Source organism: Nymphalis io, chromosome 18 (genome assembly GCF_905147045.1).
Source record: "Nymphalis io chromosome 18, ilAglIoxx1.1, whole genome shotgun sequence".
NCBI classification, from domain to species: domain Eukaryota; kingdom Metazoa; phylum Arthropoda; class Insecta; order Lepidoptera; family Nymphalidae; genus Nymphalis; species Nymphalis io.
Window position 1 is genome coordinate 11,239,505 of NC_065905.1, and position 19,860 is coordinate 11,259,364.

The 19,860-nt window shown below is 35.4% G+C and overlaps 3 protein-coding genes across 15 annotated transcripts in view; 2 read left to right on the forward strand and 1 right to left on the reverse strand.

Moving 5' to 3' along the window:
* Window positions 1-19,860, forward strand: part of LOC126775340 (luciferin 4-monooxygenase-like) — an 89,229-nt gene that overhangs the window by 8,340 nt on the left and 61,029 nt on the right. Inside the window, exons 8-12 of one of the 10 annotated variants that reach the window (XM_050497196.1) lie at window positions 302-427; window positions 1,046-1,129; window positions 1,535-1,681; window positions 2,417-2,582; window positions 2,930-3,241. The exons of 5 other annotated variants lie outside the window; for them this stretch is intronic. In XM_050497196.1, coding sequence (XP_050353153.1) covers window positions 302-427; window positions 1,046-1,129; window positions 1,535-1,681; window positions 2,417-2,582; window positions 2,930-3,057 — 651 coding nt within the window. In that variant the 3' untranslated portion in view covers window positions 3,058-3,241. Of the gene's footprint in view, window positions 1-301; window positions 428-1,045; window positions 1,130-1,534; window positions 1,682-2,416; window positions 2,583-2,929; window positions 3,242-19,860 lie in introns of those variants that run through there. 4 more of the 10 variants (XM_050497204.1, XM_050497203.1, XM_050497199.1 and 1 more) reach the window with 4 other exon arrangements.
* On the forward strand, window positions 7,341-18,297 carry LOC126775344 (luciferin 4-monooxygenase-like). 2 transcript variants are annotated; one of them, XM_050497210.1, is made up of 12 exons: window positions 7,341-7,552; window positions 7,875-8,026; window positions 8,899-9,106; window positions 11,689-11,890; window positions 12,234-12,356; window positions 12,982-13,156; window positions 13,662-13,802; window positions 14,548-14,673; window positions 15,218-15,301; window positions 15,746-15,892; window positions 16,602-16,767; window positions 17,072-18,297. In XM_050497210.1, exons 2-12 carry the CDS (start codon window positions 7,877-7,879, stop codon window positions 17,197-17,199), a joined length of 1,650 nt encoding a protein of 549 aa, XP_050353167.1. In that variant the 5' UTR covers window positions 7,341-7,552; window positions 7,875-7,876; the 3' UTR covers window positions 17,200-18,297. The 2 variants fall into 2 exon arrangements, with proteins under 2 accessions (XP_050353167.1, XP_050353168.1); XM_050497211.1 differs by lacking the exon at window positions 14,548-14,673.
* LOC126775354 (uncharacterized) overlaps window positions 19,515-19,860 on the reverse strand; it is an 84,973-nt gene continuing 84,627 nt past the window's right edge. For all 3 annotated transcript variants that reach the window (XM_050497226.1, XM_050497224.1, XM_050497225.1), the window contains one exon: window positions 19,515-19,664. In XM_050497226.1, the coding sequence (XP_050353183.1) occupies window positions 19,617-19,664 (48 nt within the window). In that variant the 3' untranslated portion in view covers window positions 19,515-19,616. The remainder of the gene's footprint in view (window positions 19,665-19,860) is intronic.

A 19,860-nucleotide genomic window follows, 5' to 3' on the forward strand; every position in this document is an offset into this window, starting at 1 on the left:
CTGGACCAATCTTTGTAATACTAAGATATTACATAAACTTCCTTTCTATTACATCAACAAAACATTAAAAGCAAATACATAATGCTTATTGTATATCAATTAGATATAATAAATACGATATTATTATATACAAAACATAAAAAATAGATATTGTTTTAAGCTAATTAAACTTACAACTTGATTCCAATTGTAATCATTATTTGTTGTCGTTGTTGCTATTATTTCTTTGTTTTTGTAAATTTCTATTTCCACTACTATAAGATTCGCAATATTTATTAAAAATTTTTTCACCAATTCTTAGAAAGTTTCTCCGAACACAAATGTGGTAGTGATTTACGGCATGAGCGAAATATCAGGAATAGCGTTCAATTTTGACCCAACCATACCGAACTCACTCGGAAAGCCTATCCAGAGCTTGGAACACAAAGTAAGTGTCTCCTAGTTTTCAAATTTTATTAAATTCAAATGTCAAATTTTTTATTCAACATAGAAGAATTACACTTGCTTATTGATTGTCAAAAATCTACCACCGATTCGAAAAGAAACACCTCGGACCTGAGAAGAGCCGGCGAAAGAAACTTAGAAGAATTTTATTTTATCAAAAATATTGATATATATTTTTTAAGCGATATGGGGCCATCGTTACATTACCGAGCTGGCTATCATCTACAAAGTAGTAAGTTCTGCAATAAGATAACCTTTAGCGTATATGTATAAACTTTCTTTGACAGTTTTATTGAACTTTATTTTAGCAAGTTTTTGCACGTTTTCTGGGATTCGGTTCTAAAAGTTCCTACATTACCGTATAAAATATTAACTTTGTTTAGTCGGCAAAATAATAAACAAGTTTACATTTGTTCTTCGTATTGATTCCTGGAAAAATCATGTATCAGTTTAATAACACTAACTGTTATGCTACACAAACATGGTAACTATCAAAAACGACTAGCGTACCACCTATTACCGATGGTCGTAGGTAGGTTGATGGTACTACGTCGAAAACCTTCACGCAATAACAAAAATTTCATGTATCATTTTATTTCAGCTGGTAAACCCTGCAACTCATAAAGACATAACGGAACCTGATGTTCCGGGAGAACTGTGGGTGAGAGGACCGGGTGTATTCCAGGTATTTTCATTTGTATTCATTTTCATTTTCAGTTTTCCAGTAATATTTGATAAAACTTTGATGTTCCTTGAGACGAAGTTCTTAATTCTCCTGGGTGAGGAACAATCTTATATAGTAGGATTCAGACAAGTCTCTCTCCACCCCTGGTTTCCATGATGTGATGCTTTAATTTTTTCATACTATTAAGTAATATAAACAATTTACATATTTAGCTGTCTGTATATTTTGTAAGTATTCATTTTATTTGATTGCAAGCGAAACCCGTGGCTACTGTACAAAAATTACATTTCCATGAAACAATTGACTTCCTATATTTTTTCGTTAAATCTACTTAATTTTTTTATATAATAATAACAGGTATATAAATCTAGTCGCAAAATACGAGTATATGTACCTATTTTCTAGGGATACTACAACAACCCAGAAGTAACATCCCAAGTGGTAATGAAAGGTGGCTGGTTGAAAACTGGAGACATGATGTACAAGGACAACATGTCGAACTTCTACTTCGTGGAGCGAATAAAAATTTTATTGAAGTATAGAAGTTATCAGGTAACTATTTTGTCTAATTCAGTGGTGCTTGCCCGGGTTTGAACCCACGATCATCGTTTAAGGTTCATGCGTCGAACTTCTACTTCGTGGAGCGAATAAAACTTTTATTGAAGTATAGAAGTTATCAGGTAACTATTTTGTCTAATTCAGTGGTGCTTGCCCGGGTTTGAACCCACGATCATCGTTTAAGGTTCATGCGTTCTTACTAATGGGCCATCTCGGCTTTTTCTTAGAAAAAAAAACAAAAGAAAACCTTCTCCTCAAAAAAGAAGAGGAGGCCTTAGCCCAGCAGCGGGAAATTCACAGGCTGTGACTATTTCGTCTAAAACTCGTACAGTACTGTAAATAAAGCTAATTAAGCAGAGCCTTAATCATTTCGCAAATAAGAGTAATGTCAGAAGAACTGCAAAGTTCGTATTTTAACGTGGAAACCTTCAGATTTAATTTGACAGACATTTAGAAGCATTATAGTTGTGTTACCCGGTGATAGGCCTTTATACAAGCCCGTCTATCAATTGATGCTACGCTTAAACTCTTTCCGGTGAAGTCATATTGACGCCCCAATATTATAATGAAGAAACACAGAGCGCACGTATGTTTTCGTATACACGATTGCGCTATAATATCTCTATTATTAACTTGGGTAAAAACGATTTGAAGGACATAATCTTCATAATCAGTAGTTCTTGAAAATTAATAATTTAAATTCATTATTATTTTGTTTGTTTTTCACAGATTTCTCCTCTAGAAATAGAGAGTGTGATTGCGGAACATCCAAGAGTATTTGAAGTAGCTGTTACCGGAATCCCTCACAAAGAAGATGGAGATCTGCCAGTTGCCTGTATCGTACCTCATGAGGGTTACAAAATAACTGCTCAAGAAATCAAAGACTTAGTAAGAGGTAACAATAAAAAAAATACATTAACCGTTTAAGGTTAATTACTTATATTTAAGGAATTACTAATATTCCTATTTACCCCCTCAAATTAAGCGTACAGGTTGTATAAGAAGTGGGGACAACAATAGGCCAACTGTCAGGGTCAGGATCGAACCTGCGACTATCAAATCGATAGGTGACCCGTAAACCATTGCGCTATTGAAGCTTTATTATTTAAGCCCACGATCATCGGTTAAGATTCACGCTTACCACTGGGCCATCTCGGCTTTAAAAAATAATTATAACAAAATAATAGCATATCATTAATAAAATGGAATCTTATTATAATCCAGACTCACTCATAATTCCAGACTCACTCAGTGACTCGAAGCAACTGAGAGGAGGAGTGATATTCCTGAAAGAGTTGCCGCTTACTTCAACATCGAAAATCGATCGACCAAAACTGGCTGCCTTAGCTCGGTCAATGGAAAGAGAATAAAACTTGTTTTTATTTCAAAACATACTTAACAAATGATTATAATTTTTTTATCTCAAATAAATGTTTATAAATATGAATATAAGTGTATTGTTATAATATGATTTGTTCCATTGTAAGCGGAAACGATAACACCATTGCGAATATTTATTGACTGTCGTGTAATAAAATTGTTTATTAATGATTATTTAATTATGCTTTTTCGTTTTATTTTTATCTAATACTAGCTTATCGTCCTGGCTTCGCACGATAAAATATGAACAAGAAGTCGGTTCTTAGTGAGCTTCTACGTTGGGGTAAAATTTGTCACAGTTACTCCTTGTAACTGTGACAAATTTCAATTTAATCCGGCGCATAGTTCATATATGTATAGATCACTAATGGATATTGACCAGATAATACCAGACATGGATGTCAAAGCATCTTTTCTTTTGAAAAAAAAACGATATGAGTCGAAATTTCAAAAATAATAAACACAATTGGAAATGATTATATTGAACGTTCAAAAACAAATACTTATCTACTTGTGGTAGAGCTTTGTGCATGCTCGTCTGGGTAGGTACCACCCACTCATACCCAGACGAAACATCCAAGAGTATTTGAACCGGAACACAACAATAGTTGTGTTCCGGTTTGAAGGGTGAGTGAGCCAGTGTAATTACAGGCACAAGGGACGTAACAACTTAGTTCCCAAGGTTGGTGGCGCATTGGTGATATAATCGATGGTTACCTGCCTGATTTCTTACAATGCCAATGTCTATGGGCGTTGGTGACCACTTACCATCAGGTGGCCCATATACTCGTTCGCCTTCCTATTCTAAAAATGTCTACGGGCGTTGGTGACCACTTACCATCAGGTGGCCCATATACTCGTTCGCCTTCCTATTCTAAAAATAACCCTAGGTCCAACGCGTGGGGTTTTTTATAAACTTTGGTGTAACAATAATGCGAAGTTAGTCCTCCCACGTTGGGTAGGAGGCGACCCAAGGCGGCAGCTGTGTTGATGAGCTTCGGTCCGAGTTGCACAAAGTGCTGTCTGAAGCTCCATCGCCCGTCCAGGATCAGGCCCAGATACTTCATTTGGGCCTGCACCTTGATCACCGTCCCGGACGGACGGTGATATTCGCCCCGTGAGGGGGGCCTCTCCGTGGACCGTGGAAGAGGAGAGCCTCCGTTTTGGATGTGGAGACCCTCAGGCCCAGCATTTCCATTCGGTCCACGGTCAAAGGGCCGCCTACCCAAAGTCCCGCCCCGTAGCGGTAATGAGGGTGTCGTCTGCGTAACACAACACCCCCATACCGGGAAGGACGGGTGCCTTTAGAAGCTAATCAAAGCCAACGTTCTACAGAATTGGGCCGAGGACCGACCCCTGTGGAACGCCGCAGCCTACTCGACGCCGGACCAACTTCCCATCGCCTCCTGCCCATACGACCTCCCTGTCCTGGAGGTACGCATCCAACAGTCGCCTCAGATAGATCGGCACCCCTTGGTATCGGAGTGCCTCCCTGATTGTCTCGAATGGGAGACTGTTAAAGGCGTTTGCAACGTCTAACGACACCGCCAGGACCACTTGCCCCTGGGCCACTGCTTCCGTGGTCCGAGTCTTCAGGGCGTTCAAGGCGTCGATCGTTGATCGGCCCGCCTTGAATCCGAACTGAGCCTCCGAGAGACCCAGACCGGCCTCGTCGAGGTGTTGAACAAGACGAGCTGCGAGAATCTTCCCAAACAATCTGCCCGTCTCGTTCAGCAGTACTACCGGCTTGTATGCCGAAGAGGAGCCCCTCTTCGGCATACAAGCCGGTAGTACTGCTGAACCCTCCATTGGCAAGAACACCAACTTCCCTTGCTTCCAAGGCTTCGGAAACTGCCCGTTGCGCAGACATTCGTTGAACAACTCCCGAAGCCTTGTACCTAGGTATTCCAGGGCATCGCACAGAACACGCCCTGGAACACCGTCCAGACCCGGTGCCGTATTTTCGGCCCTCAAGCGGCCGAGGGCCATCTCTATTTCTCGCTCCGTGATCAATGGTGGAGCCACTAGGTCTTCTATCACAGAGCGAGGGGCCATCTGTGGAGGGACAAACTCGCCTGGGTGGGGAAACAGTTCCCGGACCGTTCGAGGCGAGGCGTTCGAGTGCTCGCTCCGGAGTAGGCTCTAGAGCGAGCACTCGAACGCCTCTTCCCTGGCCTCTTAAGTCTTCGCCTTAAGCTCCGCCTTAGCCTGAGCAAGGCTTCCGCGTCCACTTAAAGCAAGCTTCCCCCGACGAGCACTGCTACATTTAGCCGCTGCTCTGACTTCCGTCTCCGTATCGGAGCCGGAATCGAGCAGGGCGTCTCCCACAAGTGGGCGTTGACGCCTAACATTATTATTGTCGGACGGCAATTCTGTGTCAACGTCCATTGTTGACACAACAACAACAACAATAAAAAATTATGACAAACAACAACAAAGACAACGACAACAACAAGCAAAAATAGGTTTATGAAAGACCTTTAACCAAACAACAAAACCAATCCATAATGAAAAACAAAATCCATACACAAAGCCAATATAATATGTCACGACAGACAACAACAAAAACCAATAAACAAGCGAGGGTATTCGAAGAAAACATACAAGAAACATTGATAACAATTTAACTTGTACACGTCCGAACGGTTCGACGGTTCGAGCGCCTATCATAGTACAAGCCCTGCTTAGTTTGGGATCGGATGGCCGTGTGTGAATTATGTCCCAAGATATTATTATAAAAATGTAACATCTACTTAAAATAATAATAATCAAACACCACATAACCTCATCTCATATAAAGTACAGTTTTTTTTAATAAAAAGCAAATATATTATTAAAGTATAATTAAGAAACTAAAAGTGTACTAGGTTTAAGAAAGCTTGAGTGACTTGTTTGCGGAAAGCTCAACTGAGCTTAACATTGTGTACTGAATCTGAAGACAAAAGACTTAATTAATTTGCTAAAAAGCTAAATAGCGTTGTTTGTCGTAATGTAGGAGCAATTGTTCCAGGATGCCCGAGTGTAACGGACATAACGTCAGCCCGCAGGTTAGCCTGCTAAAGCCAGCCTTCATGTTAACATTTATGATATGTCTATAAAAGCTATAACTAGATATTTTCAATATTATTTATTTTTCAAATAATGTAAAACGAGCTTCTATGCATTTTTATTTTTATCGGTTTCAATATTAACACTAGTATTTTGTAGCCATAAAGACTATATAATGGGGCAATTAATTTTATTTAAAATATCTGATCAATCATTATTAAAGTTCAGGCCAGAATTAATCGGGTAAACGTATACTTAACGTAAACGTAAATTTATACATTTGTAATATATATCTATGTAAATATTAATAACAATATAGTAATGTCCTGCGGACCGATTTCAATCACGGCGACCAATCTCAAGAAAGATTAGCCAACTACACAGGAGATATTATTGTGCACAAGTGTGTGCGCAAACAAAAGTGCACTCTCTATTTCCTAACTCTCATAATCCGATGGGATGGCAATACAACACGATCGAAAAGAGTTCAGGCGCAGGATCAACGGGTTTACGTGCTTTTCGAGGCACGGGAATGTACACATTTCTAACTTCCAGACTCCGGGCTGCTACTGAGAATTTTCTGACAGAAAAACCCAATAACTTTTTATTGACCTGACCTGGGAATTAAACCCAGGACCTCCGGGTCTGTGGCCTTACATCAAGCCACTAGACCAAGGAGGAATCAATATATTAATACTTACATAGGTATATATTATAAATGTCAACATTTTTTTTGTGATATTAACCAAATTAACTTTTAAAATATTAAGAGAAGTATTTGTAAGCCAGCGTTTGATCGTTGTCTCTCCTGATCTTAAGCATCAACACGGTTGAGGATGTAGCACGCTTGCCTAGAAGAAACCTGTTTACTTTGGATTTGAAGACACCAATGTATCAGGAAATACAGACTCAGGCAAAGTATTCAACAGTTTTGCAGTGCGAATGATAAAAGTGGTTCGATTATTTATAGATTAAATTCGACCTGCTTTACATGTACTCTTATGGTACAGGAACATTTTGATATACATCAAAATCATGTTTAAAATCCTATCAATTTATTAATAAATAAAAAATACGATAATTTTCTAAGCTACATAGTTATGTTGTAAAAAATAAAATACAAATTATTATCTTATATTTATGAACGCCGCCATAATAATGTGACGCATTATGAATATAAAAAGTGCTAATGCACTTGATACCTTATATAGCAATTAAAGAGCAGTCGGAAAATATATTCATCAAGAATTTACTGCAGTATTAATACGACATTGATTCAATTGAACACATTATTGTTCTCCGAGTGTCTTAAATATAAATAATATTTTCTTTTAATAAAGTTAAAAAGCGTTGTAATGATAATAGTGCTATAATATTTTGATACGTATTCTTAATATTGGTGTTCGATAAATATCACATTAAAAGTTTTAAATAAAGGCAAGTATTCACAAGTGGAAGCGAAATGACTCAGTGGAAAGTCACTTGAATTTACATGCAATCCGGAGTTTTCATGTCCTTAATTTGTGGTTGTAATTTATATCGTGCTTGGCGGTGAATCGCCAGGAAACCTACATGTGTCGAATGAAATTCTGCCACATTCATATCCACAAACCCGCATTGATGCAGGGTGGTAAATGAGAATCCAAGCCTCAAGATCAGTTGAGGATTTTGATCAGCAATAGAATATTTATTACTTAACTAACTTTTATTTACAAAATTTTAATGACGTGAGTTTGTAATTTAGTTTTCGTTATAACAGCAATGTATAAACAAACATCCGATGCGGTTTGGTGGTACCTCCACGAATTAGGATCGCGAGTGGTCGCCGATTCTGGCATAGCAAGCGATAGATATCATGTTGGTAAAATTATACTGCGCAGCTTAAAGGACGCTCCGGACTATGTATTGCAGGTATTAAGCAAAGGATTAAATTAATAATTAACTTAAGTAACCTTAGTGCAAGCCACCCACTTTTATCATTCGTTAGAAGAAAAGACATAAAGAGCTTAAAATAATTGCGAAAACATATAATCCTAATCTGGTTGTGTTACTTGGCTACGTAACCAATTAAAAAGTACTTTTTTAGATCACTTGCTTTACAATATGTATTGTGACCAGTTAAAAATACAATGTTAAAATAGATTGGTGAATAATTGTTATCAGCGAAAACAATATGTACTTAAAGCAATTTGCATTGACTCGGTATATGAAACGATATCTACAAGATGCGGGTCAAGGTGTGTAGCTATTGTAAATATAATAATAATAATAATATCCTGGGACATTTTTCACACACGGCCATCTGATCCCAAATTAAGCAGACAACTGATATACTACTTCTCTTTTGTAAATACATACTTATATAGATAATTACACCCAGACTCAGGACAAACAGACATGTTCATGCACACAAATGTCTGTCCTGGGTGGGAATCGAACCCACAACCTTCGGCGTGAAAGGCAAGTATCTACCAACCACGCCAACCGACTCATAATCATATATCATCAATATTGCACAAATAAATACCTCCTAAGTACTTACTGTTGACCGAGCGTCGAACTGTGTATACTGTGCTTACAGTATAATTACAGACACAAGGGACATAATATCTTAGTTCAAAAGTTTCGTGGTATACAGAATTTTTAATATTACTTACGGTACCAATGTATGGGTGGGGGTGACCACTTACCATATTGTAACCCATTTACTGGTCCGCCTAACAATTTTATAAAAAAATAATAGTTGAAACATATTTGTATATGATAATCATTCGCTCTAACAGATAGATGGAGCCACGGATGAGAAAGAGACGAGTAAATCGGTCTTAGAGCGTTCAGTGAGATGTGCTTCTGTGTTCAAGAATATGGGTCTCAAATACCAGGAAGTCATAGTTATCATGGCTCCAAACCATCTTGACTTGGTTATACCGATGTATGCTGCTCTGTATCTTGGCATCACTGTGGCAGGAGTTGACATGGGCTTAAAAATAAGTAAGTAATCGAGTTATCTACTGGCTTTCAAGTTCTTCGGTACATCTAGGTTTGAAGACATTTATTCTAAATAAGAGATATGAAACAGAAGGTGGCCCAGGATAGCGAAAGAAGTGTTGGGTGGTTATAAACAATATTTATTTAAACAGGCAGAGTAACCACCAAGAGAACTCAAATTCAACAATAATTATGATTGTTCATTGTAAATACATCGCTTTTTATACAAAAGTTAAATCATTATAATGTCGGTAGTTGTAAAAATCATATCACGAAGTTAAATAACATTAAAACAAAATTTATAATCAAATTAACTCGTAGAAATATTAGGTTATTTTAAATTATATACGCGTTAGTCGTAGCGTTGAGTTTAACAGATATTATAGTCACTTACTTGAGAACAGAGGTTATAAAATATGTACAATTAAATTCACCATTCCATCTTTTTTTATATAGAATAGGAAGGCGAACGAGCATATGGGCTACCTGATGGTAAGTGGTCACCAACGCCCATAGACATTGGCATTGTAAGAAATGTTAACCATCGCTTACATCACCAATGCGCCACCAACCTTAGGAACTAAGATGTTATGTCCCTTGTGTCTGTAATTACACTGGCTTACACTCTTTAAACCGGAACACAACACTACCAAGTACTACTGTTTCGCGGTAGAATATCTGATGAGTGGGTGGTACCTACCCAGACGAGCTTGCACAAAGCTCTACCACCAGTAAACAAAGCTCTACCACCAGTCCATCTTAAGTACTGTGTTTTAGGTAATGAGAAGTGTTAATAATTTTAATAGGTGGGTATTTTTAAGTCAATTTTAAGCATACACTTACGAAATTTACTCAGTTAAAAATGTAATTACAAACATTAATTAACGTTAAGTTAAATAGTAATAAAAAAGTTTCCGCTGATTGTTCATGTATATACATAACAAGTAAATCCTTATATTGAAAATTAAAAAACAGTTTTATCCACCTAACTCATTGTATTGTCAAAATTACACATCACACAGCACTACATTATACAGCAATTAACTCGTTTACACACCAATCAAGTTTCCACTTAAAACTAATTCATGAATGCCTGTAAACAAGCACTTTACTAAATTGCTTGTTTACAGGCATTTTATATTATTTAAAATAATAATTATGAAGATTCAAACAGCTAACAAACAGTACAACAATAAAATATATATATAATAAAAAAATGAAAAAAAAAAACAATGACTAAATTGACAAATGCACAATAATTTTTTTTAAATGTATTGAGCGTACAAGAAAACATGTCCATGTCATTAAACTTCCTATTATAGCTCTTACAAGAACGATATATAAATTCGTTTTGAGCAAAATTGGTTCGAGTGGAGAGTAAGTGGAATATAGCACTATTGCGTGTGCTTACTTTTTTACATCTGAAGTAAATATTGCCTAAAAGATATGGACTATCATTAAAGTTATGTATTAGTTTAAATAAAAACCTTAATCTCGTAGTGTTCGACGATCCAGTAAAGAAACCATTTTAGGCGGATATTGATTCAGAGTGAAACATTTAGAATTAAGATATTTAATGAATTTATGTTGAATTTTTTCTATTGTATTAATATAAATTTTATATTGTGGATTTCAGACTACAGAACCATATTCCAGCAATGAACGGACAAAGGCAAACAAATTTTGTTTTATAAATGTCTAAAATACGAAATATATATTCCATTAGTATTTAATTTATAGTAGACTCTGTATTGATTGTTTTAAAAACATTTTTTGTTGTTTATTTTATTGTTAAAATGTTTAATTTGCTGTATAATATTCAATTAATTCTGCAGTAGCGCTATCTTTGAACAAACTATGTTAAAGAAATGTTTGTTTATATAATTTATCTAAAATAAATCATCTCGAAATCCTACTTCACTTTTAATTAAAAACGGTTCTGTGGTTTCAGCAGGTAGACATATTGGAAATTGAAGTTCTACAAATCCACTAGGTTTTCATGTGTCTATCGGCTTCTTAGGGACAATAGACAGTTATTGGGTTTGTCTTTCAAGAAATTTTCAGAAGCAGTCTTACACTGCTGTGCCTTGAAAAGCACATAGCATACAGTTGTTGGTTTACCGTTCTATCGGATTATAATATATTTATCTGTGTTTGAGCACACACTGCGCTGTACTATGTGCTGTGCTAGTTGGCTAGCCTTAAAGGTCTAAATCTAGAAATCGGTCTCCTAATCAATGTCCTCCAAGACAATATTATCATTATCATTACAGTTTTGGCAAAGTTCGCTTGATAAAAGCACGGACACTTGGTGGTAGGGCTTGGTGCAAATCTGTCTGGGTAGATACCACCAACTCATCTCATATATTCTACCGCCAAACAGCAATACTTGGTATTATTGTGTTCCTGTTGGTAGTGTGAATGAGCTAGTGTAACTACTGGCACGAGGATCATAAAATCTTAGTTCCCAATATTTGTGGCGCATTGATGACGTTAGGAATGGTTTTGGAAATTTCTTCTCACCAACAAAACCTTTTTTATATATTAGTATAACCTACTTTAAAAAAGCGTTTTCTTGATTACAGATGAGCTTCGAGACACACTGAAATGTACTAAACCAAAATTAATATTCTGCGAAAACTCAAATGTCCCGACTATTGAAGAAGCATTGAAAGCGTTAAACATCTCGACTAAAATTGTAACATTTGGTAAAAAACTGGACGATAATCTGTGCTTTACAGAATTACTTGACAATCAAGCTGGAGACACTTCAGTTGAACAGTTTAAGTATGTATTGATAATAATATAGTAATTGATAACACTTAACAGACTAGCTCTTGTTATGTATTTATTATTATTTATGATATCTATAAATTATAAGTGCTTATTAAATACTTACAGATTAAAATAAGACTAATCGTACAAATCATGACCGAACGATATAATAAAAAGTATTTATATACTTATCAACGCTTTCTCGTTGAATCGCATCGAAAATATATAAAACAAATGCTGCATATGAATTTGCGTGTGCACTTGTGTGATTGCGTGCGTGTGTTAATCATGGTATATATTGTTTTTTTTTATATTATGTGCTTTACTTATACGACTATGTCGGTTTTTATTCTAGACCAGCTGACTTCAACCCAATGCTGACGACTGCTGTGTTGGTGACAACAAGTGGATCGACGGCAATACCAAAAATAGCTGCACTAACGCATAAGAATATTTTCTATGGATTTCCTAATATATTGTGAATATACTATTTATTATTACATATAAATCTTTTTTTATAGAATAGGAAGGTGGACGAGCAGATGGGCCACCTGATGGTAAGTGGTCACCAACGCCCTTAGACATTGGCATTGTAAGCAATAACAACCATCGCTTACATAGCCAATGCGTCACCAACCTTGGGAACTGAGATGTTATGTCCCTTGTGCCTGTTAGTTACACTGGCTCACTCGCCCTTCAAACCGGAACGCAACAATACTAAGTATGAATACTTATAAGCTCATGAAAACTTAGTGGTAAGGTTTTGTATCCACGATCTTGGGTTTCAATTCACGTGTTCTAACCACTAAACCATATGGTAAGAAAAATTAAGATGAAAATTAAAAGAAACATGATATATCAACCCGACTAAATTCAATTTGCTTAATTTTTTCACATGTGTTTACCTTAAATTTATATATAGTGTGTATGTTTTGCACGATATCTGTTTAACTAAATTTTGCATGAAAGATAATGCTTTTTGTTTTTGCTTACAAGTATATTTGCTTGCCTGTCGGGGGCGTAAGAAGTCATGACATCTGTAAAACTACATTTCATGCAAATAATGTATGAAACAAAAATATGTAACTACTGTTTTTTTTAAGGGTTTTCAATACAAAATTTCCATCGCCGTTTGACATAGCTATGCTCCTGTCACCGGTTCAGTGGGTATCAGCCACGTTCCAGTTTATTATGTCACCCATTATGAGATACACGCGAGTGCAGACATCTTCCGCGCCAACGACTGACCACGTCTACTCCCTGATAAACACTTACAAGGTCAGATTCACCGAATCAGCTTTTTATACCTTACTTACACCTGCGTATTGTGCAAGTGTTCGGTATAAAAAACCTATAGCCTCGCCTTGGGCTTAAGCTTACTTCAAATAAATTTTGAACCCAATCGTTTCATTGCTTAATCATTTTTTTAACAATAACAGTTTAGTTGTATCTTCGTCTAAAGTAACGCAGTTTAAACGCTCACAGACGATCTCTGAATTCTCGATAATTTTAAGACAAATTTTATTTGAACTAAAAATAGTGTGAACTTTTTTTGTAATTAAAAGTTACCGTTGACACCTAACATTTAAGACATATTGTTCTGAGCACTCGCTAAATTTCCCATAAAAAATAAAAACTGGTCAATCTTCCATTGCCGAGTGGCTCTTCCCCTCTTAAGGAGAAGGTTTGCTAAAAATTAATGTATTCTAACCAATGGGCCATCTCGGCTCTTAAATGGGAATCATAAATATCTTACACTTTATATTAACTTTAATTTTCACAGCCAGAGTTTACTATACTGAGTCCAACATTTATGACGACTTTATTCAAAACATGCGAGAAAGATAAATGCGATTTTAGCTCGCTTAAGTTTATACTCGTCGGTGGAAGCGCTGTTTCTAAACAACTGCTAGAAGAGGTTAAGGTAAGCTATTTTGATTATTGAGGGACATTTGAGGTATCCAGATGGATACTAATTTAAAAATGGCAGAGCGGATATTTGCCTCATGGTCTGTGATCACATTTGCCTATAGTTAAGAAATACTTACACTGTCGATGTGTCGCTATCAATACTGTACGTATTGCTGTATGGCGGTAGAATATGTGATGAATTAGGATGGGTATTACTTACCCAAAGAGGCTTGCATACAGTCCTACTACCGTATAATCAACTCATAACCCATCAATGCCTTCCAACCACAAGATCCGAGATGTTGAATACCTTGTAATTATAATATATTTATACAGATATTATATTTATATACATATAAATTATGTTGAGAAGCCCATACAATACAATAGAAATATTTTGCTTTGATTTTACGCAGAAAAATAAACTGAAATGAATTTTACGAAAGTAAGTATTGCTTCGAGAGCAATCTCTTCCAGACAAACTTTGGTTTGAAGAGTTGAATTTTAATAAAGCGGTGAGGAAGAAATTATTTTTACTGATTTCAATACTTTAAGACCATATACCTCATATCCTATGAGTAATTCCTTACACTACTGGTTGCCTGCAAGAGATCGTTTTGTAGCGATATGATCGCCAAAGTCGTATGCTACTCATAATTAAGTTGTATCCATGTTTTGTTATTTTTTTTTATCTTTGTGGTGTACAATAAAATAAATTTTCGTTTCTTAATAAAAGTTTCCTTTTTTAATGATTTCAGAAAGTAATACCAAATTGTCATTTACAAATTGGCTACGGATTGACAGAGTCTTCAGGCTTGGTGGCCACTCCAGCGTATTCACCTTTCGGTTCAATAGGTGCACCGCTAAACAGTGTGCAGTTCAAAGTGGGTATTTAAAATTGATAAGCCACTCTTAATTATATAATATATATATAAAGAGGTCGATTCTATATTTTTATTCAAATAACCCTTTTTTATGTATGTATGTATGTTTGTATCTTTTTTTTTATAAAATAGGAAGGCGGACGAGCATATGGGCCACCTGATGGTAAGTGGTCACCAAGGCCCATAGAAATTGGCATTGTAAGAAATTTTAACCATCACTTATACCAACACGCCACCAACCTTGGGAACTATGTCCCTTGTGCCTGTAATTACACTGGCTCACTCACCCTTCAAACCGGAACACAACAATACCAAATACTTCTGTTTCGCGGTAGAATATCTGATATATGGATGGTACCTACCCAGACGGGCTTGCACAAAGCTCTACCACCAGTATATATCTTATATAGATATCCAAGTAAATAATAAGCGGTATCAATTAAATAATAGTAACGACTTCAAACCGATTACATATGTACGTCTGCCTACCTGTTTCATAAAAAAAAAACATAATGCAAGTTCGTATTGAATTATCTTGTTACAGCTGGTAGACATGAACACGAATGAAGAGATCACTAAACCAAATGAGCCCGGAGAATTAAGATTAAAAGGACCTGCAGTTTTCAAGGTAAATTCATACAGTAATTTTCTTATTTCAAATTGTTTGCCGCCCATAGATATTGGCACTGTAAGAAATATTAACTATCTTATATATCTTAATGCGCCGCAAACTAATGTAAGATGTTCACGACCATTGTTTCTGCAGTTACACTGGCTTGAGTGAGCCCGTGAGTAGAAATCGGCACACATTTAAAAATAAAATAAATTTGAATCAAAATCATCATCATCATCATCATCACCCTTTTCGCGTCCACTGCTGGACATAGGTCTCTCCAATGACGCGCCACTGAGCACTGAGTATCAAAATACTTTACTAATTTTCTGACCCCGCCTTCATATAAATAAAATAATTATTTTATAACGTTTTTTTCAGCATGCGATAGTTATATATGTATAAAATTATACATCCAACTCGAATTCTACTTATCGAGTTATTTTTTTAAATTATCAGGAGTACTATAATGACGCGCAGATGACCGCTGCGGCCTTCGATGAAGACGGATGGTTGAAGACGGGAGACATTCTCTACAGAGATGAATATTTCAATTACTATTTCGTTGATCGACTGAAATTGCTATTAAAATACAAAAGTTACCAGGTATTTATAATTAAATATACCAACTTTTTGTGCGCCTTATAATTAAATTCATGTTACAACGCCATCTATCGGGTCTAGTGTGTATGATGTTCTAATAATGATGTACTCCTGACCGATTTCAGCCACGGTGGCAAATATAACGAGAGATTACAACTGCGCAGTATATATTATAGTGCACAAGTATGTGCGTAAACGTAGGTGCATTCTTTTTTCTCTCATTCTCATAATCCGATGGGTCGGTGACCGGAAAGAGTTCAGGCGTAGGACCAACGGCTTTACATGCTTTCCGAGACACGGGAGTGTACACACTTCCAACTTCCAGACTCCGAGCTGCTACTGAGAATTTTCGAAAGAAAAACCCACTAACTTTTTTTCGGGTGGACCTGACTTTTGAACCCAGGATCTCGGTATATACGGCCTATATATGTGCTATATACGCTATATATGCAACTAGGCGATCAGACTAACACAGCCATTAAGTTGCCTACCTTAGGAACAGACGATCGTTTGTGTAAAAACAATAATAATTCACATAAAAAAAAAAAAATTATAAAATAGTCATATATAATTAATTTTCATGTACTTATTTTGTATTATTAATTCATCTCGTTCGTGGTGGTGAACGAAAACATCGCAAGGAAACCTGCTTGTGACAGATAAAAATATATTTTATGTAAATTTATAGACTTACTTTGGTTTTTTTTTCCAGGTGTCCCCAGTGGAAGTAGAAAATGTCATCATCAAGCACCCTGGTGTACTAGACGTGGCTGTCACTGGCATACCTGATGATGAATGCGGTGATCTGATCGTCGCATTTGTTGTACCTCTTAAAGGGTATAGCGTTACAGCTCAGGAAATCAAAGATTTGGTCAAAGGTTTGTAACAAAATCCCATATACAATCATTGAAGTAGATTCAAGGGTTCATATGACTTGTGGAAAAGTGGCTGACAATATCTCTGAGCGGTGGTGACCATATTCCAATAGGCGGTCAATTTTCCATCTACCTTCATAAATTAAAAATAATTAAATATAAATAGTCGTTTATTTATAAAATAATTCATGTGTTAAGTCTGAGTATTGCTTGGTGACTTACCATCCAATGGCCTATTTGCCCGACCTACCTATAATAGAGAAATGAAAAATAATTAATATTAGTATTATTATGATTCTACTTCCAGCTTCGCTATCAGATTCAAAGCAACTAAGAGGAGGTGTGATCTTCCTTAAGGAAATGCCGACGACTTCAACATCGAAACTTGACCGAGCCAAATTGAAATCAATGGCTCTTACTTTGAATAGAGAATGAATGAATATTTACTAAATCTAAATTAGTTTAAATCAAAAAAAATTACGAAGATTATTATGGGAATTAAAAAAAAAACACATATACTTTATACTTTATTGTACACCACACCACAAAGAGAAAAATACACAACATGTATACTGCCAAAATAAATGTACAATTATGACGACCATATCACTACATAGCGATCTCTTCCAGGCAACCAACGGTGTGAGTAATTACAGATAGGATATGGGGTAGGTGGTGGTATGAATAAAATAATATTAATATTTAATTAAAACAAAACCAATAAACAAATGTAAATATAAAATACTATAATATATTATAATTAAATATTATAATTTAATTGTAATATAATTTATTAGTTTACTTAAATATATACACATATATTTAATTAAAACGAATTTACTTAACTAGTCCAGAATTTTATTGTCAAAATCTGTTTTGCACTCAATTCCATTTTTAAATTGGTATAGTTTCGTTTAATTGTTTTGTGTTTAGTAATAGTAATTGTAAAGTAATATGCATGATTTGTGCTTTTAAATATATCATAATATTTTGTAAATGTATTAAAAATTGTATATATAATAAGATTAATTTGCAGTCCTGTCATTATATATACATTTTAAAATGCACGCGAAACGAGAAGGCTGACTTTCTGGTATTGTGTGGCTTAGGAAGACTTGATATTGACGACCGAGATTCCCGATGACCTTTCGCTTTGAAAAGTGACATAATTTGATATTGATCTAATATTGATTTTTAGTATTATCAACAAATAAACGACGCCCACGAACATAAAATAATAATAACATTGATTTATAACTCAATCAGCGTTGTCTGTCAGGTTATGTGCTTTTTTAACTCGAAATCAACATAGATCGTTAATATTAAGTCATTTTTCACCGAATATTGGATCATAAACAATAGTAGACCAAATGGTTCAGAAGTGACACCGCTAATAGACATAACATTTGTAGATATTTTCAAACTAAAGTTATTTTTTATTAAATCTATATATATTTTTAAAAGAGTTCAACTCGTTTCTTATCTTATATATGGATAATGTTGGTTTGATAAAAATAAAACTGTTTTCATTGGTGTAACATTTTTTATTTATAAATATTACATTTTTGTTTACTTTAGAATTCACTCGGGAAATATATTCATAAGCCGACTTTTGGTGATGTACTATTTCGATGTGTGTAGCTTTTAAATGTTTACCTTATTTTACATTTCCGTGCCTATATCGTGCCTTTATTCTAACCACTAGGCCATATCGGATTTTTTATATAATGTTACTACATATATGTATATATATATATATATATATATTTAAATCTGCTTATTGAAATACAAATTTTATAAACGTATTATAGATACATTGAAAAAATCACAAAGGCTATTAATAAATTAAATGTACATGATATATTATAATTAACAAATCAACAAATACAATAAAAGCAAATATGAAATACATGGAAAATATTAATAAAATAATGAATATACCCATAGCTTGGCCAGACAATATTTTTTCAGCTCTTGCTTTATACTTTTGCGTTAGCGTTGCGTAGGGGGGGGGGGGGGAGCAACTGATTAATAAGACGAGTAATAATATAGCTAGTTACTCTTTCCCCGTCCATATTTTTTGCATATAAGTAGTTGGGCTTCGAAGTTTCAGCCACTTTAAAGATTAATGACGTGAAGCATCAATTAATGTTTATATCTAAATAAATATATCTGAAGAAACTACCCTTATCGATAAAGAACGAACTTGGAATAATTCCGTGATATCGAATAGACATTACACGACTGTCGCATTAGTTGGATATTCAATTATTATTATTTATTTCCTAGGACATATCCATTATTCACATGCGGCCGTCTGATCCCAAACTAAGCAGAGCTTGTACTATGGAAACCAGACGACTGATATACTACATATACTATTTTTCTTTTATAAATACATATGTATATAGATAATTACACCGAGACTCATGTCAAACAGACATGTTCATGCACACAAATGTCTATCCAGGGTGGAAATTCGAATCCACAACCTTCGGCGTGAAAGGCAAGTTTCTACCAACCACGCTAACCGGCCCCTTTATTTAACACTTTCTTAAACCTGAATCATTACATAGATACAATGATGTAAGTATAAAAAAACAAGCAATCCCTTAAATACAATCCCACATAGAATTCAAACAAACACCATCATCAATGGTGTAGTACTTGTAAAATTTACGCGAATAAAAAATCCGATTTTATTAAAAGATTCGGGGAGAAGGGGACGGTAATCTTCCTTAGGTCTAGGGTAGCCAAGGTACTAAAATCTTCATTACAGGTGAGAATTAAAAAACATACTGCGCTATTGGTACCGAAATATATACTCAGGTTTATACACTTCGCAATGCTATTTATGTCCCCATAAAAATTAACAACATAGTCGTGGCACCTCCCACTATCTGTAAACAATATTTCGATTTACTGATCGATAGAATAGCCTATTCCAATCACAGGAGGAGTAAACACAAATAAACAAATTTGACATTGAATTGACGTAATATCATTGGTCGAGGTCTTGAATAATCTATGATATTCACTATGGATTTGCAAACGGCGTCTTGCATGTCGTGTGTGTCAGAATGTCTGTACAAAGTG

Bases quoted from the DNA above. Each gene is read 5' to 3' on its own strand.
- LOC126775344 (XM_050497210.1), top strand. From the start codon at position 7,877: ATGTATAAACAAACATCCGATGCGGTTTGGTGGTACCTCCACGAATTA. The intron at 12,357-12,981 runs GTGAATATACTA...GTTTTTTTTAAG, and splicing joins TATGGATTTCCTAATATATT to GGTTTTCAATACAAAATTTC. The intron at 15,893-16,601 runs GTATTTATAATT...TTTTTTTTCCAG, and splicing joins TAAAATACAAAAGTTACCAG to GTGTCCCCAGTGGAAGTAGA.